Consider the following 25,643-nt stretch of genomic DNA (forward strand, 5'->3'; position numbering starts at 1 on the left):
AAATAGAGCAAGAAATTTAAAAATATAAAGCAATTAAGCAGTACATTTGCTGACATGCTGCATTAGCTACACGGCAGGAGTTTTAATTTAGCTTATTTTAATTTCATCTTTGCTATGCCTTTGAAATATATTAGCACTCCTCTACAAGTTTTCCTAAGCTCTTGTCTAAAAAGCTGAATATAAATGAATGGAAAGCAAGCACTTTGATCTTCACTGTTACTGGAAAAGGAATTATACACATTGTCATATCAGCATATGATTTTCTCTGCAGGCTTTGCTGATCCTCAGACTGCGATATCGAACCCGGCACAAAGCGGTTTGCATAACGCCCTTCACATCTACATGAACGGCTCCATGTCCCAAGTACAAGGCTCTGCAAATGATCCTATCTTTGTCTTACACCATGCATTTGTGGACAGGTAAGTTTCATTTTCCTTAGTAAAACAAATTCATTATGTGGTGGTTTTTTTTTTTTTTTTTTCAGTGAGGTTTTCACCTGCATTTCAAAGAGTGCAAACATTTTACATTTTTTTGCACACACATTTTCAGACATGTAGAAAGGAGCTGTGCTGTTATTTGGAAGGATGTGTCTTTCCTAACCAGTCTGTATGTTCACTGGATTAAATATGATTTGATGAGTTGACAAATGCACTCAGCTTTTATTAAAAAGGTAAAAATAGTCCTTCAATGATGTCACAATGATTAATATATATGAATGTGTATGTCAGGAAGTTTGGATCAAAAGTGAGTGACTCATTTTAACACGACTATAATCATTTGGAGCAATTCCTTTACATTCTAAATGTCAGGGCTGTTTCAGTTTCTATTCCATAAGGAAAATCTAAGCCTGCTATTCATAAATAAAGGGGAAAAATTAGTATTTAAGTGTGACAAACAAAATTCTGACTGTTTCTTGATGAAAGACAAGAGTACAGCTGTGCATAATGAAAGGAGAGCAAACAGAAGGATATCATGTTTATTAATAAGAAAGGGTAGGAGAACACAGCTTTGCAAGAAACTGTTGAAATTGCTACATTAAGGGCAACATTCCCAGATTTCATTTCTGTGCCACTATAGTACATGTGAATGGCTACAAACAATTTACTCTGGACTGCATTTACACCAAATTGTGATGACTAAAGAGCAATTAAAAAAAAAAAAAAAGCTTAGCAAAGAACTGTAAAAGCCACACAAACAACACTTGCTCTGGCGCAGTTTATATTTTCTTATCTATCTTCTACTTTTTCTCCACTAATTACTACTTGACTACTGCATTGCTTAAGGCAAAAAAAAAAAAAAAATACAAACTTCCATAAATCTGCATGTTCGGAAACCTACTGTCTGAGACTGCCTGCATGCAGCAAGGTGCCTGTTGAGATGAAGACCAAAATGGTTTCTTCCTTTGGGCCACTGAGGCATGCAGCTTAGGAGGGATGCAGATTACAGCTTGCAAAGATCATCTTGCAGTCTCAGGCAGTTCACACTGAAACTCTTATATAAAACTTTATCTGATTTACTAAAAACCTAGTAGGTGTAAAAAGACTAAATTCAAGTTGGGCTTTTGCTCCTTATATATATTAAAATATAAGAGGACTGAAAAAATAATACCATTTATATCTAATAAAAACCTATTTTATATATATATATATATATATATATATATATATATATATATAGATATATATATAAAGTTATATTAATGAGCCCAATGATTATATTACCCATCCAAAAATGAGGCATCAAGTAAGGCAGGTCACCCAGGCATCAGTGGAATTGTTCCTTCAATGGCTGACTTACATGTCTTCTGCTCCTTAATCGTAGGGTATAATTAGCCTTCTGGAGGTGTCAGTTTTGAAAATCTTTTATGTGAAAAGCTTTTCTTGAGGACATTTTAAACCTTACGCAGTGTAGATTAGCTGTGATTTAGCATATCCATGCATTGACTACTTCACAGGATGGATGGATGAGGGTTTCAAGTGTGGTTACCAAGCTCAAGTTGGTGCCTGGAAATCAACTTTCCAGCATCTAGGCTATTAAAAAAAAAAAAAAGATCACTTGAATACTCAGAGAAAAGGAACACAGAAGAGAAAAATATTTTGGGCCATATCAAAATAATTGTTTTCTTTAGACATTGACACTTGCAGGAGACCTTTGCACCTCTTAGCTCCTACTCATTGCAGGCTTAAATAGCACCTTGGTCTTCATGCTGACCCTTTCCACTGAGGAATTCAGCCATAGTCATTATGAGTCTCTGGAAATAATTCTTATAACTGTAGTTGTTATCAATTTTAAGAGGTAAAATTATTTGTAAATGATAACCTCAATAAACTGTACTAGTGTTGAGAAAATAAACCACTGCACAGGCTCTGTGGGGACAGTGAGATATGCATGATGCAACCTCATCCCATCTGTGGCAGAAAGGCACCACCAGTGCTCTGCAGCTGCTGTGAATATGGGCCTTAGTACACACAGATGTAAAATCTGAGAATAATGCTGCCTTTTGTGTAGGTGACAGAAATGCATTAGCCTGATTCGGGTTACTTAGCATCTCTATCTGTGACAGATTAATCATGCTTTTAGTTATAATTAATAAGTAGGTGACTGATAGGTACATACAGTGCATATTAGAAAATCCTGTTCCTCTCCCACATAGACCTGAAGGGCTGCAAAGAAATTCTTTTCTGAGAATAGACAAAGAGGGAGACAGTCTCCAGAACAGCAGAAGCACATTTTTGGTCCTTATCAACTTTTTCTCATTAGGGCAGAATACTTTTGAGCTGACTGCTAACATTATATTGGGCCAATGGGCTTTTAACTAACTTTTCAAGTGTATCTTCTGATGAGAACAGCAACCACAGTTCTGCTGGGTTTGCAGAGGCAGGGAGCAGCTCTGTGTCAGGAAATCAAGAGTGGTCGCGCACTTTGAGCATCCAAGTAGGATCCCACAGAGAAATTTCTTCACCCCACTGCAAATTCCTTGGGTGAAACCCAGCATGCAGCTTTCTCTCCCAAACTTTCATGCCTTGGAAATGTGTTTCCTTCCCATTGATTTCAATGAAGCCTTTGAGGAGCTGTGGATCTGAGCTTGAGCTAACCCATCTGTACAGTGGGAGATATTAGTTGCCTACGCAGCAGGGATGCTGTCAGGCTTAATGTATTAATGGCTGTGAAATGCTCAGTTACATCCATAATAGGAGTGATAGCAATAAGGCAATAGATCATTGGAACTGATTGTGCATGGAAACATATGGTACAGAGGAGGATAAACAAGTGTATACGGAGTCTGCTGACAGGTGTGAGCCAAATGTTAGGAGCTGCTTTCTAAACTGAGCAACAGGCAGCCTACCATCTGCTGTGCCTCACCTTCCCTGCCCAGGCCTGATGCAGGAAGGGAGGGAAGGATAGATGAAGCAGAGGTGCAGTTGAGATGGCACACGTGAAAGAATAAAACATTGGCTTGTAAACACTTCCATTTTTTTTTTTTTTAGGTCATTTCCTCTCAGTAGTGCAGATGTGTGCAGGTACCCAGGCAACAGCTTTCTTAGCAATGATTAATCCAGCTCCTTGCCTTCCTATTTGCTAGAAGATGTAGGGATCAAATCTCAGTGTTTGGTAAAAGCAGGTGACCACCCTAAAACGTATTGTTAATTCAATTGCCTAAAAAAAAAAAAAAAAAAAAAGATGCAACAAAATATACATTCAGCAAAAAACAAGAGCTTTTTTAGCTCTCTGAAGCATTTCTCTTAATTGCAAATCTCTTCACTATTCAGATATGCTCTACAGTCAGCACAAGGGAATAACAAGGGAGGAGTCAACCCACACAAGCTGTAAGGAGCAGCTGCACAGGCCATGAAAGCACGAGCCCACAGTCCCACTTGAGATCACTGAGGTGTTTTCTGTGCTCAGAGAAGGAACTCTTTCCTCTCTGCTGGATCTTTTAGACATTTCTTCTCTAGAGGCATGTAGTATCTTCATCTGTTCACCTTGCACTTCTATCATTTGAATATTTCAGCTTTCTTCTCATTTATTTCACACCTCTATAACTCTGGGTTTCCACACCACAACCCAACAATTTCCTTTAGAAGAGCTAAATAGCAACAGGGAATAGAAGTTGTCATTAAAGATCTCCTTACAGCTTTATGCCCATGCAGCAGCTAATGCAATAGAGCCTCAGTCCTCTCTTGTTGCTAAGTTCTGCAGCAATGGGCAGGGTTTATTACAATAACGTGGATGGCTTCCAAAGGCCCTGCTTTTAGAACAAGCAATTTAGAAATAATTTGCTGAAGACACACAACAGAGGTGTAGGATATCAATCTCTCACCTCTCTAAAGCCGAGTATTTGTTAGACTATTTGCATATTAGTCTAGAGCTGGATCCAGATTGCCAGTTCTTGTGATGCCATTATTACAAGACCTGTTTTCTCCAGCTATCATAAATAACTGCACAGCTCAGAGTGCTGCTGCAACCACCATCACATCAACTCAATGCTCTTCTTAACTCCAAGTGTTCTTCTCTGTCCCTACCCTTCTGCTGCTCTCTTCACGTCTATCAGCTGGTTTCTGTTGTGAAGGCCCTTCACTGCTGAACCCCAAAACGTTGTTAAGGAACTCATGTACCCCTCCAAAGTGGTCATTATACCATTCCCCACTGCACAACTTTTTGGCAAGTCCCTCCACACTCCTCTTTAGTGAGTGGACTACTGCAGTCCAAGGTATGGGTGTCTGGTCCTCCTCTTGTCTGCATCTCTTTGTTGTTCTTTGTCCTGCATGCATGTTGTGAGCTCTGTCTTTAAGGGACCATGTCATTCCCCTGGTCTGTGCAGCACCTGGCACATCCTTAGCCTCTGACTGTGGCTCTCAAGTACCAAAGCAACAGGAGGTAACAATTGCTTCATTTACCATCACATGAAATAGCAAAGACAAGACACAGCTGGACATCCCTGCTCTGATCAGCAGCATCCCATTCCCTCAGCTAGCTTTATGGACACTTTCAGTCCTTGTGGATTCAATATATTCCCCATAATTCCAGCACCTTCTTCCACTTAAAAAAAATTAAATAATAATAATAATAAGAAGAAGCACTAAGGCAAAAAGTTGGAAAAGTGATTTTGTCGCAAAAAAATGCTCTAACAAGAGAAAATTTGATTTTCACTCCCAGATGTCAAAATAAAAGTTACTTATTTTTACTCTGTTTTTGAAACAGAACATTTTCGTTTTCTCTTGAATGACATCTCAGGGTTTTTAAACCAAAATAACGCACAAGAAATAACCAAGTTGTTCTCTTGTTTTGAACTGTTTACAGGAAACAAAAACTTATTTTAGAAATTAAAAACTATTTGCTTCAAGGATTTGGAACATTTGGAGAAAATGCATTCAAAATCAAACATCAAAAATTCTTGTAAGACAACGTTATGTTTCCAGACTTGTTTAATACATGAAATAAGAGTGATTCTTTACCCTGAAATGTCTCCAGTGGGAGACAGCACAGACAAACCATGAGGCTGAGGAAATATTTTCTCCCTTTGGTATTCAAAAACTTATAAACACCAAAACTTTTGACTGAGGTGCAGCTGATATGGGTATTGTAGTACAATAATATATCAGCTAACAAAAAAGCCGTCTAAAAATTTAAAAATCACATTATAAACATGAATTATCTGATTAATTTTATTCCTTCATATGGGCACAGCAAGGCTGTTACTGCTTTTTGAGGTTACATTTGCAAATGACACAGCCTAGAAGTCGTATTTTTCTGGAGCTGATGAGCTGCGGCTTGGAGCCACTTGAAATCTATTAGACAAAGGCAGGTCAAGAGGCTGCCATTAGCAATATCCTGGGAAGAGAGCTCTGATCAGCATGCACAGCTACATCCCACCAGCAGGTTCTGTGGCACAGCAGCAAGGCAGCCCAGCTCTCATCCTTCCCTGGTATTTAAAAAATTCACCTTGTTACAGCAGCTCCTGCATGCAGAAAACAGCTCTCTTCTTTTAAAAGGGACTTAGAGGGAGAAAACTGCTCTCCAGCAGAATATCTGAGATGAGAGTGGGCCAGGAATTACTCTGGGTCACAAGCTTTATTGGCATACACAAACTCCTACAACAAGTATGAGACAAAGACCAGGTAAGTACAGAAGGCGGGGATAAAATCGAGTATTTAAGTTTAAAGAAGTTTTTAGAAAGGAAATTTCTACATTTTTAATTTTGCTTCCCCTTGGGGATGTCTGCAAATGACCAGGAGGACACGTGCTCCCTCTTTTACCACAAGCCCTCTTTTGGCACTTAGCAGAGCTGCTAACCTTTCCCTCCTAACCTCTCAGGCTTTGTAGCATGTTAACCAGAGCTACTCAGCTTGTTTGATGGAGCTGACTCACTCAAAGTGGGCTCAGTATGTGGGCAGAGTGAGTTCACATCTCCTGTGAAATACCACATAAATATATCCATGGAAAGCAGAGTGTAAGTGGGAAGGATGGGGTGTTGCTGAGAAACAGCTCCCCAGTATCTCTGCTTCGATTTCGCTGCGTCTGGGGCTGAAAGGCAAATCATGCACCAAGGTACTGAGCTGGGCTCTGACATCCACTGCAGTAAGCCTGAGCAGTTGCAATTGCAAAGCACCCAAAAGGATGCAGGAACAGCCTTGGAGGGTCACACCATCTATCATCTAACACGTACCATGGCTAGAGGCAAAAGTGAAGGAGTACAGGTTTAGAGCATCCCTGCTCCAGTGGACAGAGGGGGACTGAGTTTATGTATTACATTTGAGAGTGCTCCTGTGTTTAAAGTAACATTAAATAAGTCCTCTGGATATCCACAGATACACCATACAGAGGCAGACACAGAGAGAAATAATGACAAAGATCAGGCTCTGGAGATAAATATTCTTTCTGTTGATTAAGCACACATATAACCTATAGTGCTGCTGCTCCACCTTGCTTTAGGGGAATGACCAGAGAAAGCTTAAACAGACATCTTCTGCATCATCTGTGAAATACAGCAGTTGGCAATCTCACCTGCCATGTCATTATTCAGGCTAGATGTTTGTAATGATCCATTCTGTTCATAAAAGTCTATTATATAGCAGGTTCAGTTCAAAGGGTCCCATTTAAAGTGCAGGTTTCATATCAATCCTACTGCAAGATTTTACTTCAACCAACACAATCACTGAATGGATCACCCCATACACCACATATTTTGCAAATAATTACTGGTTTTTAAAAGGAAAGGTTGCACTGCCCTGAAACTTCACAAGATCTGCATGGTTAGTCTTCACCTATTCTTTTAATGCTGGAGGAGGAGGAAGCTCCCTGCGGCACAGCAATCAAAATGAGCTCTGATGCAGACAGCTAGCATTTCCTTCCTGCAGCACTTCTGCAATAACAGCTGATGTAATTGTTCAAATTGTAAAAAATCACAAGAAAATGTGGTGCTTTTCTCACCCACATGTAGCTACCTCCTATTCATCAAAAGAAATTATCACTTCACTTCCATAGATGTGATTTATGTATTATATGCCCTTGTGAACCTCAATAATGACAATATTTAAGTCTCAAAAGAACTGAATTGCACAGCACAAAAGTGGGTTCCATAGTGTCAGTCCAGCTACCTCCACAGCTATCTATTTTAATCTGCTTGTTATCTTTGTCTTCAGGGAAAAGTAGTTATTAAACTTTGGAGCAGCTGGCATTTTTACTATCTCTGACTTCAAGTGATGTTTTTGTGCTAGCATCAAATCATGGCAAAAAATAAATCTGAGAAATTTAACACAGGATACACATTCCATCAAATGCTCACTTCTGTTTTCAATGCAGCACATGGTTGGTTGCATTTCTATTTCCTTATTTACGAAGAACACAGGACACCTCCATTATGTCTCATCTATGACCTGGGGTTTGCAGTGTTGGAAAATATTGGAGACCTAAATCTGAGTGGAAAACAAATATTTCTAGCCAAACATTACTCTGGGTTGTCAGTAAGGGGTGAAACTACACACATGATGACAGCCATTTAAGGAACAAAAATTTATCTCCTGTACCCCAGAAAAGTTATTTACAACATTGTGCTAAACAAAGGCTGACTTGACTAAGAAAAGCAACAGAGTTTAGATCAGGTATCTGACAGAATCTCAGTGCAGCTAATCCTCATTTAAACTAATTTCTTTCCAGCAGAGGTATGGACAAGCTCCCACAGGAATTAGATCATTTTGCCAAGAACAGAGTTAGGCTAAGGCACGACCTAGTCCTACGCTAGAGAATATGGACATTCCTCTGCACAGATTCCTACACCTTTTTTCCAACACTCAGCTCTTGTCTTTAGTGTAAAGCTTAGCTTATCCATTATCTTCCTCTTTAGTCAACATAAAGCTTTTTACATGGTAATATAACAGCAAAGTTGGGCTCAGCACTCGTTGTTTCATCCCACCCGGTTTTCTGATAAGGCAAAACCAGTAATATTTCAGTAAGGGAAAGTAGGCTACAGGACTGCTCAGCTTGTTAGGCTCTGTGGCAGGGGAGCCCAGACTTATATGCAATGGAGTTGAAGCCTCAGGTAGCTACATGACTTACCTGGGAAGGTTAAGCAGTTTGCAATGTAACCAAAGGATATTGTGATAGCAAATGGGGAATAGAACTGCAGGACATCAGCAACCCTCTCTGGGAGAGGAACAGAGAGCAGTCATCTCTGCTCAGGATCATTCTATCTGAATTCTCTGCAGGACTCTGGTGCTTGAGCAGCTACTTTTCACTAGAGAGGCTTGAGGAGCTGGTGACATTTTTTATTCTAGGAGAGAAACATTTGGAGGACTATATGATTATTGGAGCAATGAGGGGAAGCTATATCGCCCTCTGCAGCCAAATGAGCATGCAAAGCAGCAGGGAGAGATCCAATTGCATTTTCTCCAAATAGCTGTGGAAGCTCAAGTTGTTTAACATAAAGAGGAAAAGTGTCAGATGGAAAGTATGACGATACTTCTCTTTACTTAGTCCTACAGACATGTTGAGGGTGTTTGATAGATTAGGGGAAAAAGTTCTAAAACACATTGGCAGGGAAAATATTAAAAAATATCTCATTAATGGCATGGAACTGTGTCAGGCGAGATCTAGGTTCAAAAAGGAGAAGCTCAGGAAACAGGTCCCTATTTTAGGGAAAGGTTCTTCACCCATAGGGTGCTTGGGCATTGTGCAGGCTCCCCAGGGAAGTGGTCACAGCACCAGCCTGACAGAGCTCAAGAAACATTTGGACAACACTCTCAGGCACACTGTGTGACTCTCTGGGATGTCTTGTGCAGGGCCAGGACTTGGACTCGGTGATTCTTGTGGGTCCCTTCCAACTCAGGATATTATATGATTCTATGAATGCAGCAGCTGCAGTAACCTTGAGGTTTTCAAGAAACTGGGACATAGGCAAAGTAGCTCTGTTTTCCTCTTAGGTGGGATTGGTTGCATGGGATTGGTTGCATTGGTTGGCCCTTGCCAATTCCCTTCCTTTTGTTTCCTTTATCTGACACTTTCCAAACATCCAGTTTGTGCAATGAGAACAAAGGAGATGGAATGGTTGTAGTGAGATCTGTGAAGCAGAGCAGTGCCAAGATCCTCAGGTGACACATGGCTGCCCAGATCTGGTGGTACTCTGTAGTGGGTGGGAAGGTGTCAGCATCCTGGAAGTTCTCATACCTCACTCAGAGAATGGTACTTTAGGAGACAGCCTGCAACCAGTATCAACCTTGCTGAATAAGGAAGGGGCTTTATGTCATCTCCATGCTGTGCCTCCATGTTTCAGGTGGTCTATTCCATTCAAATCTGCCAAAAAAAAATCCCTACTTTTGGTTCAGAAGATGGGAAAAAGGGGAAAAACAAAGTAGGCCAGGCCTCTCTTGAAAATGAATATCCATATTTCAGATGCATATAATTGATCTACATGAGGAATATGTGCTCTGAGAAAAAAATATCATAAGCACAGCATTATGTGGGAAGACAGCTCCACCAGGCTGAAACATCCTATTTTTTTCTGTTTCATGCAAGTCTATCTTTTAAGTGTTGACAAACCTAGAAGCCCAAGCTGGTATGGCTACCACAGCTTCATGTCCTTGGTTGCAGCCAGTACTGAGGTTGAGCATGTATTCCCAACCTAAAACACACACACACACACACACACACACGTACGTACACACACAGAGACACACTAGATGTATATATATATATATATATATATATGTTTGTGTGTGTGTGTGTGTGTGTGTGTGTGTGTGTGTTTATGTGTATGCATATATGCAAACATGCTTGACCAGATATCCAGATATGCAGATCAATGCAAAAAATGCAGCACTGACACAAAATTCCAAAGGCACCAACAGCCTCATTCTGTTCACCTGTTTGGCTGACCATGATGAAAGCATGTTATGGGAAAATATCCATACATACAGAGGGATATACATGCACAGATATCTCTGGTGGCTGGCCCAGGGACTGGCATAGGAGTAACTTCACAGAGGTACTGGAAGGGTTTGGGGAAGAGGAAAAGTTGTCCAAAGATCCTTGCTGCATGCTGCAGCTTGGAATTGATGATGGAAGCCCCTGGATGTTCTCCAGCAGCTGGAACCAGACAGAATAAGCACTGTAACCCAGGGCAATCCTCAGCAGTGATTCACCAGTGGAGGATACAGCCTCAAAGGCTTTGGATGGGTTTGCACAATAATTGAGGGCAGCATCTTAATTTTTAATCAGACACTTGCATTATGACGGTGTAACTTGTTTACAACCTTCCTGAGAGTCCCTGTATAGTCTTTAGCCAACTTAAAACAAAAAGAACAAAAAAGAATACTGCAATATAACTGCATATGTTGGCAAACAGTACAGTGCCTTGACTTTACAGCCTCAGCATCAGCACCTCTTCCAGGACTGAAGCACTGATCTTTCTCCCAAATGCATGGGATGGGAATTACCTGAGGTGACTTTGCAATACTAGCTGACTAGTGCCAACTTTCAAAGTGATGACTACTGTGTAATCACAGTCCTTGGGCTGGCATTTCAGCTTTCTTTAATTTATTTCCTTTTTCTTTTCTTTCCAAATGCAAATACATATTGCTTGCCAGATTTCTTCTACAGCATGTCAGATCTCATGATACTGAAATAAATTGTACAAATGAGCTCTAAGCAACATTTTGTATTCCTTCTGGCATAGCGAGTGTGACCTGGCCTCAGTCTCACAACTGGAGATAAGGAATGAAAGTCTCCGTGACAAACCTGGCACAAAGTACATGGCTTTGGATTTGAACCTGGCAAATTTATAAGTGGATTACAAAGCAGATGTCTAGCAGCTGAGTGGTTAATACTGAGTGCAGGCTCACTGAGGCAAAGGTTTATCAGAGTGTTGAGAAACAAAGGGCACAATTTCAATGTTGCTTTAAGTCAGTTTGACCTAGTGCATAGGTTAGGAAGAAGAAAATCCTGCTTGGCAATTAGTGATGCCCAGAGATGCTCACCTCAGTTTCTCCCTTCTGTTGGTACTGGCCATCACACAAAAGAATAATGAATCAGATCCACTGCTTTATTTCACCTAAACTATACCAGAACAAATGAAAATAAAGGGGAAGTTTGGTTTTAAAGCAAATCAGTTCCTTTATCCTGCTTATGGTATCGTTGTGCAAAAGCCTACATGGAAAGTGAGGACAAGGAGCAGGGGGAAATCTGTACAGTGTCCCCTGCAGTGCAGAGTGACCATGAGCCTTCATCATAAGGTGATTGTAGTCCTCCACTGGGCATACCTGCAATGCTGCTCTCATTCCTTGTTGTGTGACAGAAATTCATACAGAGGAACTGCACCCTCTTCTTCCCCCTTCACCTCTCTTCAGCTGTCCTCCTTTGCAAGGTAAAACACACTGGATTAATTTTTTCTGTTAAATCTTCCTGAAGGGACAGTTAGTTTACATTATGATCCAGTGCCTCTGAGGTGGCTCAATGTTAGAAATAGGATATTTAAAGTCTGGTTTCTCCTCTACACACTCAGTCAAGAGTACCTCTGCCCATGACTGTGGTAGCACACTTGGGAAAGGGCCTTAATAAAGATGATCTGCAAAATGATTTAAAAAATGACAATTCCTATTTTTTTTACTTTGCTTTTTCTAGATTTTAGAATTCCTTCCTGTGAGCAGCATCTTTTTCAGAGTGCACAACACTATCTGGAACAGTAGGAAGGAGCCCAGCCTACATACAGCAATGCTTTTATACTCTGCCTGGTATTTCCCACTGGCAGCATAAACCCAGTTATTTCTTGGCTCATCCTTTCATTAGTTATAATCCCATTGCATATATTATTCATAAAATAATATGAATTCATATTTTCAGTAAGAAAATATATCTTGGTGGGCTTTTTTTAATCATCCTCAAATCAATCCTATTTTCCCACCACTCATTAAACTGAGGTGGGTTTGGTTTTTTGGGTTTTTAATTAATTTTCTGCTACAGCTCATTTAATTTCATTTTGTATAACTTGGTATGTATGGAGCAGAACAAAGAAAACACTTGAGTCTATTTATACACAATTAAATAGAAGTGATATATCTATGTCTTTTATAGATGGCTTTAATTTTCACCATATCACACTAAAATGTTTTGCAAAAGCAAAGTATATTTTCCCTGAATGAAAAATTTAAACTGACAAAGGATCTACATTCCAGGTGGGTGTCATTATTGCCTTTTCCCACACACCAATACTTTGGAACCTATTAGAGCTGGTACACACAAGTATTAAGCTCATCAGCAGTTACAGTGACCCTTACACAGATAAACAGAAAAATTTTAAATAAAATCGAGACTCCATGCTCTGCTGTGGTGTAACCTAACTCTTAGGGATGTCACAGTTTGGCATAAACTGGCCCCACAGCTGAGGTCCCATTCCCCTACAGTGTACAGTGTGGCTGGTATGAATTTAGGTAAGTTATTTTTACTCAGCACAAAATTGGCAGAGAGTAAAATGAGGCATGCAAGAGTCTCTAAGATTTTTCCATTATGCAGGAAAAATATTCTTTGCCTTTATGATTTTTTGGGAATCCTCTGACCTGATTACCTTCCTTAGCTATTTCTGCATCAAACATGGCTTCTGACTGAATCAGAGTTTAAGTGACAGCGAATTTATCATGTTCTATGATCAATTTTTCCAAGGTTTAAATACATACTTGAGCCTTTTTTTAATCTTCAGGTGTCTGAATCCAACCTATTCTACAATATTAAAATTCTGTTTCCTACCACAAAAATAATCTTTGCATAGGGTGTTGATTACCATAATCTAGTAATTACTTTGCTATTACACGCACTAGAAAATTATTTCTAGTTTGGAAATGCACTTTGGAAAGACTGAGCCTCTCTGAGCACTAAATGTGAGACAGGGCATCTTCCAAAATTCGAATTAGTCTCCAATCTCTTTCTGTTCTTGGACCTCTTATTTAGGACATTCAGTTTGGGCACTTTGATTTCTTCAAGAGAAGGAAGAAGTCTCTCAAATGCAAACAGTATTTTCTCCACTCTAGACAGATTTTTTTTTATCTGACCAATGCCTTTAAATAAAAACTACCCTTTCCAAGTCAATTTTGCTTGCTGCTGAGGAAATACAAAAGGTATTAGGGGCTATCAGGAGACTAACCTCTATTTAATTTAGTTACTTTTCATGTTTTAAATTTCTCTCTTTTAAGCTTTGATTGCCTGGGCACCTTCTAGGTAGATCTATCATCCTCAAGGCTTTATGGTTTATTGCTGCTAATCCCAGGCTGGGTTCTCTCCATTTCCATTCCCTGAATAAAATTCCCAAAATCTTTTGGTTAGCTCTTCTCTTCTTCCCTTTATCTCGCCTTGTCTTCCCACCATGTTCACATCCCATCTGCTCCCATAGCACTGCCAACATCTCCCAAGTGATGCCAGTCTAGCTGGAATTGCAATGCTAAAAGAGCCTCTGGAAAATATCACTCCAGCTATTCAAATAGCTATTGATCTGCTTGCTCTCTTTGTCTAGTTGCTGAGGAAGAAATAGTAACCAACCAGACTTCTGCAGCAGCCAGAGTGATTTCTCTTCTTTCCATTAAACTTATGTCCACTGCTTTTTTTTTCTTTTCCTTTTTTTTTTTTTTTTTCCACAGAATTAGTATGGAGATTGGATATAGCAGAGCCCGATCTGAACTGTAGATGTCCTTTTTGTTACCTTTAGTTAAATTATGTCAAAAAGGGAGACAATATGGAATAAAATGGACCTGAAGATGCCCTTACCTCATGGTCCTGTTTTGTTAGGCTCTCAGATCCAGAGAAGGATGCAGAGGTTCATATGAAGAGAACACAAGAGCAGTGGTTTGCCAAGATAGTGAACAATCTGAGGGAGTTAAGGTCTGCTGCTTTGCCACAAACCTGGCTTTGCTACCAGGAGCTTTGTCACTCCATGAAGGGACCAACTAATTACCCCAGCATTTTGTCTCTGCATGTAGCAGTAATTCTGCAGACCTAGGCTCTTCCAAGGCTGCAGCTACTGAGAAAAGAACAGGAAACAACCACACATTTTCAAGGTGCTAAAGGGAAATAACTTACATGACTGCGTAGAGGAAGAAAAGAAAAAGTTCTGTCAACTGTAAGCAGATCAACATCTGATGATGGGAACACTGATTTCTTTCTGTCATGGAAACCACATGCCTGTTATTGGATTAAACAACTGTAAACAAGGCACATGGAAGAATTGCAGTAATCCATCATAGCTGTTCAGATGTGTTCTCTTTGTCTTCAGGAAAGGACAGCGCTGCATGACAGAGAAAACATTTGGTGCTAACTGCCTTAAAAATAGCCATGGCTGGAGAAAGCACCTGATTTGAAGAAAAAGGTATTCTACAGTGTTTGACTCAGTGGTCACAGTACTCTGAAACAAAAGAGAGTGTGATTACTTTCTCCAAATAAAGGGGGATTTTTGCCCAAGTCTTTTCAACTAAGTCCCCAAGGACAGGAGCATTGTGCCAGTGTCACTACCTGGCTGACAGCAAATTTCAGTTTTCCTTAACTTCAGGATTTCAGTTTTCCTTACAAATGTATGAAGGGAATTAATGGACTTGGCTGGGGAGTCATAAAATGTAACTCTCTGATATGAAATGGCTTATGGTGCCCAAGGAGAACCATTTGTACTTTACCTATAGAAATACAGCTGAAGTTGTGCCCTGTCCATGGGCTTTTCTCCCCAGCAGGATGCCATTGGGAGTTTTCTTTTTCCATTAAGCTGGGAAACTGCTTGTGAAAAGCAAGAATAATGTTCTTCTTCTCTAACTCACAAAACATGAGTAAGGAATGGAAAAAGCAGTGTCCCTGGAAGTGCCCCCTTGAAAGGAGGAATACAAACAGATGAAGTACATATAAAAAATATTACTGATATACTGCATCTGTCAATTTTCTCACACAAAATGAAAAAAAAAAAAAATAAACACTTGAAAATACAAATCACCATCCATTATCTGGCCAGGAAAAAAACAGTGGTTTGAGTCCATCTTACTGAAAACCTGGGAAGAAGCCTTTAAATTGGAATAGTAAATGCGACTTCACCCAATCATTTTATTAGCAAGCAGAATATGATCCTAATCTTTCAAAGTGTCATATAAAACCCAAAAGCAAAAAAACAAAGACTACTACAAGATAAATGCACATGACTAGCTGTTCTGAAGAGAGTAAAAGAAAATGTGACTCCTAAACCTTTAAAGAGTGTTTCTGAGATGCCTGTGGTGGCATACAGATTTGTTCAATGAAAGAGATTTCAGCCAAGGTGATAAGATCTTGTGCCAGCTGACGGAGAGAACTGTTCCCAAACAACTCAATGAATTGTGAAACACATCATGTGCATCAGCAAGACTCATCCCATCAGGATTTAGAGGCATAGGATCACATCTGAATCTAAAGATCAGCTGCAAGGGCAGGCAATTCAATGCTCTGCTACTGCTAAGCAAAGCTTGATACCTCATGTGAGAACCACTCTGCAAAGGAAGGAATCCAAAAGAAGGAATCCAAAAGTACATATGTTCATTTCCATGGAAATGCTTTGCATTTGCATTCTGCTTGAAAGATTACTGGCCTAAGGATTCTTATTAAAAGCTCTTATGCAACAGCAACACTTAACTCATGCAGCAAGATTGCTGGATTTCAGGGCATTTCCTATAACCACGTTCCCACAACCAGAGTATCTCTGCACCTCTAACAACCTTGTGCTGCAGAGAAGAGCTATCTCAGCTCCCATCTGCAGCTGCCAGGGAAATAAAGCTCTGATAGTCAGGATACTTTACCCAAGGCAGGTAAAGTAAAAGACAGGCAGGGAAAAGATTGGAGTACAACAGTTCCCCACATCCTACCTCTCCTCAAGCTTAATTATTCCTTATATTCTATGTCTTTTTTAGTGATTACTGAATGTCTTCATGCTGTTCCCCAAAGATTACAGAGTTTCTGTTCAAAATTTCTTGAGGTAACCAGCTGAAGTCTTCATATTGTTTAAACTTATCCATCTGAAAGCCTCAACTAAACATTATTATTCAGATAAGAGTTTTTCCAGACAGGATTGATGAAATTAACTGGAGAGACAGAAATGAAGATTTTAATCAAAATTAATACCTGCATTGTAAAGGGTAGACAAGGTATATGATCACAGTCATGTTTTCACTTATTAGAGTTTTTGATCCTAAAAAAACCCCAAAGATTTTGGCCCTACCTCTATTTTGATGAGTATGAGAGGGCTTTAATTTCGTTGACTATGCAGTGTGCATATCAATATTTCTGTCCAAAAATAAGAGGTAGAAATCTGCTGGCAGAATTCCTTGCTAACCTGCAGAGCTCCTCATACCCCTGAGCACTTGCATTTAGGAACTGTATTTCTGAGACCACCTGAGTCCCTGAACAGCTGGGGGTGGAACATGGGAGGGAAGTCCATGTCCTTCAGTCATGGCCAGTGTTGGGTAGGAGCTACTGTTGAGCTAAGATCTCCATTAAAGCACAATTTACAGGTCTCTTTAGAACATTTCTATCCCTTAAAACTAATAAAGGAATCCAGAGATGCCTCCCTGAGCCTAATCTTGATAATTACCTCCCACCAGTATATGTGGATTTAGTATGGGGTCCTCTTTCCTCATGCAGAAGATATCTGCAGATGCTTGCCCTGTAGCATTTTTCCACCTTCCCTATTCCAACGTGGTACATTCAGGTGAATAAACAAAAAGGGATCAGAGAAAGGGTTTGAGGATTGAAAGTGAAGAGTTGACCAGAAAAAAGCTCAAAGGGAGGAGAACTGAGAATGTTTTGGAAGGCTCTTAATTTTGCTTTCCAAACACATTCAGTAGTTAAGTTGAAAATGCCACTATACACTTCCCCTACGGCAGCCTTAAAGCTTTCTGCTTCCAAGTTAAAGAGCAGACACACAGCCCTGTGGTGACAGGCAGCTAATGGAAGAAATTCTGGAACAGAAATATAGAATGGAGCAACTGAGGCTGGAGGCATGGGGAGCAGCTTCTCTTGGGTTTACATGGCAAGGTTCTGCCCATTAAGGGGCTACAGGGTTGACTTCTGCCAGAAGGTGACAGAAACTGTCCCCATGTCAGATGGAGCTTGTTCCAGCTGGCTGCAAGATAGACCTGACACTGGCCAAGGCTTGATGCTGGCAGTGCCTCTGGGATGACATATTTAAGAAGAGGTAAAATAAAGCTGCACAGCAGCTGGGGGAGAGGAATGTGTTAAACAACAGTGCAGACACTGAGGTCAGTGAAGAAGCTGTGGCTGAAGAAAGACACTTTACTGACAGCTGACTTGCTTTGTCAGCCTATCACTTCTTCCTCAGGTGTTTCCACTCTTCTGGTGATGTCCATAGGATCCTGATGTAAAACCCTTGCTAAGAAATTAGAGGAAGAGGAACAGGACAGAGCAGCTAGAAACAAGACCATTCAAAACTAGCTACAAATGTTTCAGAGGGTGAGGAGGAAGGGCTGAGGTCTTTAATCCATTTCTCTCTATTCCTCAAAACTACATGAATTGCTGAGCTCAGAAAGAGAGTGATTTACCTTTATGGAATTTCAAAGCACATTCAGACTCTTTGCAGCAGCACAGGCATTTGCTTTTTTTAGGCTTGCATAGGAACTCAGTACTGAATTGGATAACCCCAAATTTGGAAATTTAGAGAGCATTACACACACAAACACAAGACATTGCACACATCTCTGTCTCCAGCATTAAAAAAAAAAAAAAAAAAACACATCACTTTATTTTAATCTTCAAGAAGAAAAATTCTGCTAATCCCCATCATTAGTTAACATGCTTTTTCTTCCACAGCATTTTTGAACGATGGTTGAGAAGACACAGGCCCATGCTAGAAGTGTACCCAGCAGCTAATGCACCAATTGGGCACAATCGAGAAAATTACATGGTCCCTTTCATCCCTCTTTACAGAAATGGAGAATTTTTTAAACCCTCAAGAGAGCTGGGGTATGACTATGAATATCTGCAAGAACCAGGTAACGTCACAATTTTGGGTAAAAAGGGAATTGTAAAATCCATCGCTTATAACCTGGAATATGTCTGTCTTATGAGAAGATAAAATATCCTTCTAATTTCAGATTTTTTTCAAAAACATTAGGAGACTGGGCAATCACTAATCTTATAAGGTTCAAAAAAGGGGAAGTGTAAGATTCTACACCTGAGATGGGGCAATCCTGGATGTATGGACAGATTGGGGAATGAGATGCAGAAAATACTTAGTCCAGGTGCTGGAATATATACTCATGAAACAGCCAGATCAAGACCAGAAATACATATTCATATTTCTTAATCAGACATTAGTTTCCTCAACTCCTCCTATTGCTAGAATTGTACAACTCACACAAAGTAACAAATACCATGACTTTCAGGAATTCTGAATCCTGAAATTGTACTGCAAGAAGAAGGAAGTGATAAAATAATAACCATCCAATAATTAATTCCTGTTGCCTCTTGGACACTTGCCTTTTCCCAGGGGAGAACCTAGACCTCAGAAAAAGGAAATCCTATTAAATTCTGCCTATGTTTTTAACAGAGGTAAGGAAAGTAGTTCCTTAATTATTCTGAAAGATCAACACAATGAATGACCTTCAACCTTGTTCAGAAAGCCCAGATAATCCTCAGATGTGGCTCAACCCCTTGATAATCTCTCTGAGAGGAAGCAAGCTTAAGCTATTTCTTATCTGAAGAGAAGAACTGGTTACAAACGGAAAATGGTTGGGCTCTCAAATTACAGACACAGATTCTCTCTCTCCAGTGTAAAAATATAGACTTTTCTTTAGAAGAAAAAGTCTGTGATTGGCAAACAGGAAGTACTGGACAAGTAGGAAACATTTATGAAATTTAAAAAAAGTCAGTAAAAAATATCTAGGTCATCAAGAAAAGGCAGCATTTCTGCAGATCTTCCAGATGAGGAAGAGGAGGCGAGGCAGAGGAAGAGAACAAGAAAGAATGAGGAATGAGCACACAAGATCTGGCCCAATCATATTCTGAAAACCTGTATTGTTTGCTCCTAAAGAAAGTGGTTTGGGGTTATTTTGGTGTTTCTGGGTTGGCAGGTGGACTAGGTGGCCTTGGAGCTCTCTTCAAATATTGAAGATTCTATGACTCTCTGAAGAGGAGCAGTTCTGAGTTACAGTACCAGCAACTTAGAAGAGATGAAGTAGGATTAACTGAGCATGATGAGGCTGGTTACAAGAAACAAAACTTGGAAAGAATCCAATGACAAAATGGATTTTTAATGCTAAATTATATTGTTGTTGTGTCCCTGAGGAAAAACTGATGCCTGTAGCTCTGCTTTCCACTACAAAGCAAATCAGTGTGTAAGAGTACATAGTTTTAATTGCAGTTTCATTTATTTTTATATGTATAACAGTGCTGAAGAGGAAGAGGTCTCAAACAGTGTGTATGGAAATCCATCCCTCGGGACTCCAAGGCTTATGTCAGAGTGTAGCCACTGGGGAGCTGCTCTGAGCAGAAGCTGGAGCAGACACCCAGCTTTCTGTGACATGAGAACTGGGAGCTGCAAAATGACCACAACCCGCACAGCTGCCTGAAAGCAAACAGGAGTTAGCATCAATAACAGAGATTTGGAAGACTAATGGCACCCCCTAAAAATAGCTGTCAAAAGAAGTTACTCTGTTAAGAGTTTCTGTTTCAAGGCTATATTTCAGCACCTGGACTAAGATTTGTCTGTATTTTTTTCCTTCTTCCAGAAATGAAAACAGATAAATTAACAGATGCAGTCTTGACTTTTGCCCAGAAAATCTCCCTCTTCCAGTGGGAAGAGTTTTATAGGATCACAGAATCATTAAGATTGGAAAAGACTTTTATGATCATAAAGTCCAAGCATAAAACCAGCACTGCCAAGCCCACCACACCACACCCTAGCACCACATCCAAATAATTTTTGAACACTTCCAAGGATGGTGACTCTACTACTTCCCTCAGCAGCCTGTTCCAGTGGTTGACAATCTTTCCATCAAAAAAGATTTTCCAAGCTGTAATAATGAGTAGACTGATGAAATGTGTAGGAGCTGGGAACAAAGACAAGTAACCCTGCCTTAAAGCTGAGGGACCCCTTGACTTGAATCTCTCCTACTCGTCTTTCTAGCTTATTCCTTTCAGGGCTTTCCCCTAGCACTGAAGGAATCAAGGAGAGGACTATCTGAACACCTACTCCTTTAACTGCCCTGAAGTCCCTTTGGATTACCCTGGGACTTCCTCCTTCATTCTCACCCTATCCACCTGGCATACTAATAGAGGGCAGACAGGGTGCCACACCAAACCAGGCAGCTTCCTGGCTACACCTCTTATCCAGGCCCTGGGAGGCAGCATCTTTTCAGAGCACAATGCATGTAACAGAATGCTTTTAGAAGTACCATGACCCAAGGGGATATATGGATTGTTTTTCTGGGGACCAGTGAAAATGCCAGATAACAGGAAGACATTCACAGCATTTGTGTGGGTACAACATTCTAAATATGGTTGAGGACATCTAAATCAGTCCAGAGGCATAAAGAGCATTCAGAAATAAACCACCATAGGAGAAGGTGCCCATAGAGGTGCTCTTTCTTTTCCCTACTAGCTAGTAATTACTGCTAACAATGGTCTTAGAGCTAATAATTGGGAGATGTGGATTCCAAATCCTCCTTGGCTCAAGTGGACAAGTATTCTTATTTTTCAAATTCAAGCCAGCACGTTGTTGGATGCATTTTGAACAGGTTTCTTTCCAGCCTCTGCTGTGAAGTGAGAGCCCTGTATGGCAGGGTTTTCATAACTCATTGAGCCATAGCAAGAAAAACAGACACACACACACAATTCATGTCACAAAGGCAGAAGGCAGCTGATCATCCAACAGAAATTGTCCTGGATCACCACAGAATGAGGATTTGTTGGGCAGAATGACCACAGAATACTTGTCTACTTCCTCTCCCCACAGAGGAACTGTCAAAGCAAGTGGAATGCAGGTTCACAATTAGTAAAAGGAAGCTTTTCCCCCACCCAATATGTAGTTATTGTAGTTAAGGCAGGGATATTTTTGCTGCTAAAAGTTGTGATAAAAGTTCAAAGAGCAGCTTAAAAAGATGATGGAAGGAGAAAAAAAATCCTCCAGTGACTATTACACACAACAACACAACATCTGGTTCAGGAAATCCCTGACCTGCCAACTTTTGGAGGCTGGGTAAGTATTTTGTGAAGGCATTGTAATAGACTTGACCTTTCCTTAAACTCTCCCCAGTGTTCTGCCTCAGCTATTGTTGCCAAAGGATGCTGAGCTAGCAAAACCTCTGGTCACACAGTATCACCTTCTTGGGTTAAAGTCTGAAGTTTGACAAAACAGTGAGGAGCACTGGGGACAGAGAACTCTGCCAGCTTTGGACATGAGGTCTGAGAAACACACTGTCAGGGCTGAAGAGATTTATTTGAAACTATTTGTGGCTCTCAGACAATTTCTACAACTCTTGTCTCTTTATACTCAGTCTTCCAGTGTTCTCTGTTATAGAACTTCCATAAACTGACAGTGTATTGCATCAAGTAAAATGATCTTTCTGCTTCTGTTTGATTTTTTCAAGCCCTTCAGTCTTTCCAAGACTTTTTGACACCCTATCTTCAGCAAGCCCGTCAGATCTGGCCTTGGTTGGTCGGAGCAGCTGTGTTTGGAGGCATTGTTTCTGCTGTGCTCACAGGACTCATCAGGGCCTGCCAGAAGAAAAAGGGAGGAACTTCTTCAGAGATACAACCCTTGCTCATAGAAAGTGAAGACTACAACAATATAAGTTATCAGTCCAATTTCTAGAGGCCTCCAGTAACTCAGTTGTGTTACTAAGGTGCTAATCAAGCATGCAGTGTTTGATTGATGTTTACAAATACCTTGTTGAGGTGTGCTGCAGAAGCAGGATGGGCCTTCTCAAGTCTCTTTTAATCTCCAGTGTCATAGCTTCATATCAGATCCACTCCTAAAAAAATCTCCCAGATTCAACATAAGCTATGATGCCACCCAAAGAACACCATGTATTTCCTGTGCTTGATTAAATAATGCTCCTATGAAACCAGACTGGCTTGTGTGGTGGATTTAATGTATAATTCTATTTTATTTGCTTTTTAACAACTGTAAATTTGGTCTAATTCTGCTGTCCAATCCATGTGTTTGGCACATGGATGTAGTGACAGGTGCCTGACTGCATAATTGGTGCTACATCTACTTCGTGTTTGAATGTAAGAGCAAAAAGGACCCTTTAGTTCAGTTAGCAAAATATACAGTGACTGAGCAGACTGACTATCCCACAGACAAATTTTCTTCTGGTATAGGAGTTTTCCCTCCAGCTCCTATACTGTCCCATAATGTTTGTCCTTGACTGAATGCCATCAGCAGAAGAAAGAAAGGTCAGAATTCACTTCTCACTTGCTTTAAATGCTCATTAGCTGCAGTCTTCTATACTGCCTTGAATTTATCTGGAGAGCTGGGTGATTTTTAGGAGGGGAAACCTGGTCTCACATTGCCCACCTCTGTTCCACTTGACCTGATGATTGCTCACACTATATCTGACTATTCAGCATGCATGGATTCCACAATGTGATCCACTTGTAACAAAACAAAGTGGGGTGGGTTGACCCTGGCTGGAGAGCAGGTGCCCACCAAAGCTACTGTATCACTGCCCTCCTCATTCTGCATGGCACAGATAATATATGGAAATGCTCATGTGACAAGATAAGGACAGGGAGAGATCATTCACCAAATACTGGTATGAGCAAAACAGACTTGATTTGGGGAAATTAGTTTAATCTTAATTTCCTGCCAACCAAAATTCAGAATAGGATAATGAGAAATATTATTAATATTTCTTCCCCAACCTTCCCCCTTCTTCCCAGGCTCAAATCCAGATTTCTACATTCTCCATGCCAGCAGTACAGAGGGATGGGGAATGGGGGCTGTTATAGCTAAGATCTAACGACGCATTCAGGTCTTTAGAGGGAGGGAGAATGAAAATCCTGTAAGTTCCCAGGGGCTTCCCAGGGAACACTTTTAAGGTCCCCAGTCCTGTAGTTAGAACATGACCAGAATACGTTGGAATTGGGTACCTTAAAAGTCCCAAATGTCCAGCTTTGAGACACTGAATGGCTGTGGCAGTCTGGGACTGACTGGCAGAGCTGAGACCCCTGGTTGAGTGCTTGCCCTGACAGAAATGCCACTCCTGTGTTTCATCAGGTGCTTGGTGAAAAAAGTGCCATGGTGCAAATATTTCAGTGTCAGTAAAGCAATGTCATCCTTTGAAAATTTGTTCTGTAGAAAAATCATAACTGTATTAAGCAAGTTTATTTCAGTCTTTTCAGTATTCCAGGGTGATAGCATTTCACTTTCACACAGATCAAGTTAATTTTTACCAGATGTCACCCACTTGCAAAAGACATGGCCAACAAGTCATTTCTGATTCAGCTGTACAGCTCTTCATGTCTTCTCCACAGATCATGAGTGTTCTCTGGGCCTCCTCTGGCCATGGCAAATCACCATGTGTGAAAGGATCAAAGTGAAGCTTTGGCTCCTCAGGCCTACTTTTGGCACCTCTCCTTCCTCAAAACCATGGATTGCATAATTTGTACTTGTGACCAAACTCACGACCTATTACTGAAAGTCTGTTTATGCTCTTGAAAGTCTGTTTATGCTCTGCCCAGATCATTTACCAATTCCCAGGCAGGCTTCTTCCTTTCCCTTGTCTTCACCGAAGGATATAACAGCCCGTTTTCTTCCCCTGGAAGTTTCAGCACAGAGAATTCAAACTAGCTCTAACTGCTGAAAGAGAATTTTTATCCCTTTCACATTTGTAGGCATACCCCCGAGCAATTTTCCCACTCACCATATGACCTGGAGACCACATCTGCTTTGAGAGGGAACAAAGAACACAGGCCAGCTTCCAACAGTCGACATGGTCCGTGGCCAGGAACAGACAGCACAGTGTATATTCATCTTAGTAACTAGGACAGGATTTACACACACAACACCTGCTGGCTCTCTCCATCGTCGTGGTGTTTCTGCTCAGACCAGTGGCCTGATGCCAGCTGGGAGTCAAACCCCTTCAGAGGGGTATCTGACTCTGAGCACATGGAACCCCAGCTGCTTCTCTTTTCTGAGCAAAGCTGTTTAGGTTCCTTAGGCGTGGGAAGCAAACACGGCTGTGCCAGGTGTGGACTGACAGCACCAACCTTGAAGCAACTGTTCTGGGACAGGAGAAACTGTCCTGTAGACATGCCTTCCCTTTGGCTTTTGGGGACCCAGCATCTTAGCTTGGACCAGCCACCTATGTTTTGGATGGGACAGAAAGAAGCAGAGGCCTCATTTATCACCATGGCACTAAATGCTTTCTTGGCCACCAGCACTGCCAGGAGACATTGTGCTTTCTTGTCTGCAAGCTGCAAATGCAATGGCACATTCTCTGTCTTCTCAGGGTCATGCTTAGGGTGGCGTTGCTCAGATACATGTTGAATTAAATGCTGAAGGACCTCTTTTCTTCATAAATGCTTCCCTGAGAAGCTGGAGCTGCATTTTATTTTTAAATTGGGAATGAGGTAATGCCACAAGCCTGTACTTGCAATGTGATCTCACTGAATCAGAATGATCAGAGTTTAAACAAAATCCCGCCTTTACCTTTTTCTCCGTCTTGGCCAAGGTATCTTGGAGCAAGACACTTCCCATTGCCATTAGGCAGATGGATCAGGCTTGGGGAGTTTGTCCTGACAGGATCAATGCCAAGGGCATTACAGTACTTGGAGCTTGAAAATCTAGATCCTGTGTATGTACACCAGGCAACAACATAAACCTTCACCCAGTGGGCACTGAGGTCAGGCTTGTACAAAAGTACTTGTTAAAGGAGGAGCCCACCAGTTTCAATGTCCAGGGAAGTATTTGCAGCATCATCACCATGTTGTTTCACATTAAAAAAAAAAAAAAGAAACCTAGAGCATACCTGATGGCTTCATTTGAAGGTACTCACTCATCTTTGCATGTCTCTGTCCTTTGCAAGAAACAGTTACCTCTGTCAGGTTTTTAATTTTCTAGCCTGGTCTCTTACTTCCTCAGACTGTTAAGAGTCACATTTAGTCAAGGCAAGACAATAAACAGCTGTCAGTCTTTTTCA

General features: G+C 40.8%; 1 protein-coding gene across 1 annotated transcript in view; it reads left to right on the forward strand.

Annotated features, from left to right (window-relative positions):
* TYR (tyrosinase) overlaps positions 1-22,559 on the forward strand; it is a 41,819-nt gene extending 19,260 nt beyond the window's left edge. Inside the window, exons 3-5 of the mRNA XM_009102738.4 lie at positions 272-419; positions 18,307-18,488; positions 22,086-22,559. Of these exons, the coding sequence (XP_009100986.1) occupies positions 272-419; positions 18,307-18,488; positions 22,086-22,309 (554 nt within the window). The 3' untranslated portion in view covers positions 22,310-22,559. The remainder of the gene's footprint in view (positions 1-271; positions 420-18,306; positions 18,489-22,085) is intronic.
* The last annotated feature ends 3,084 nt before the right edge of the window (positions 22,560-25,643 follow it).

The sequence above is a fragment of the Serinus canaria genome, chromosome 1 (genome assembly GCF_022539315.1).
Source record: "Serinus canaria isolate serCan28SL12 chromosome 1, serCan2020, whole genome shotgun sequence".
NCBI lineage: Eukaryota > Metazoa > Chordata > Aves > Passeriformes > Fringillidae > Serinus > Serinus canaria.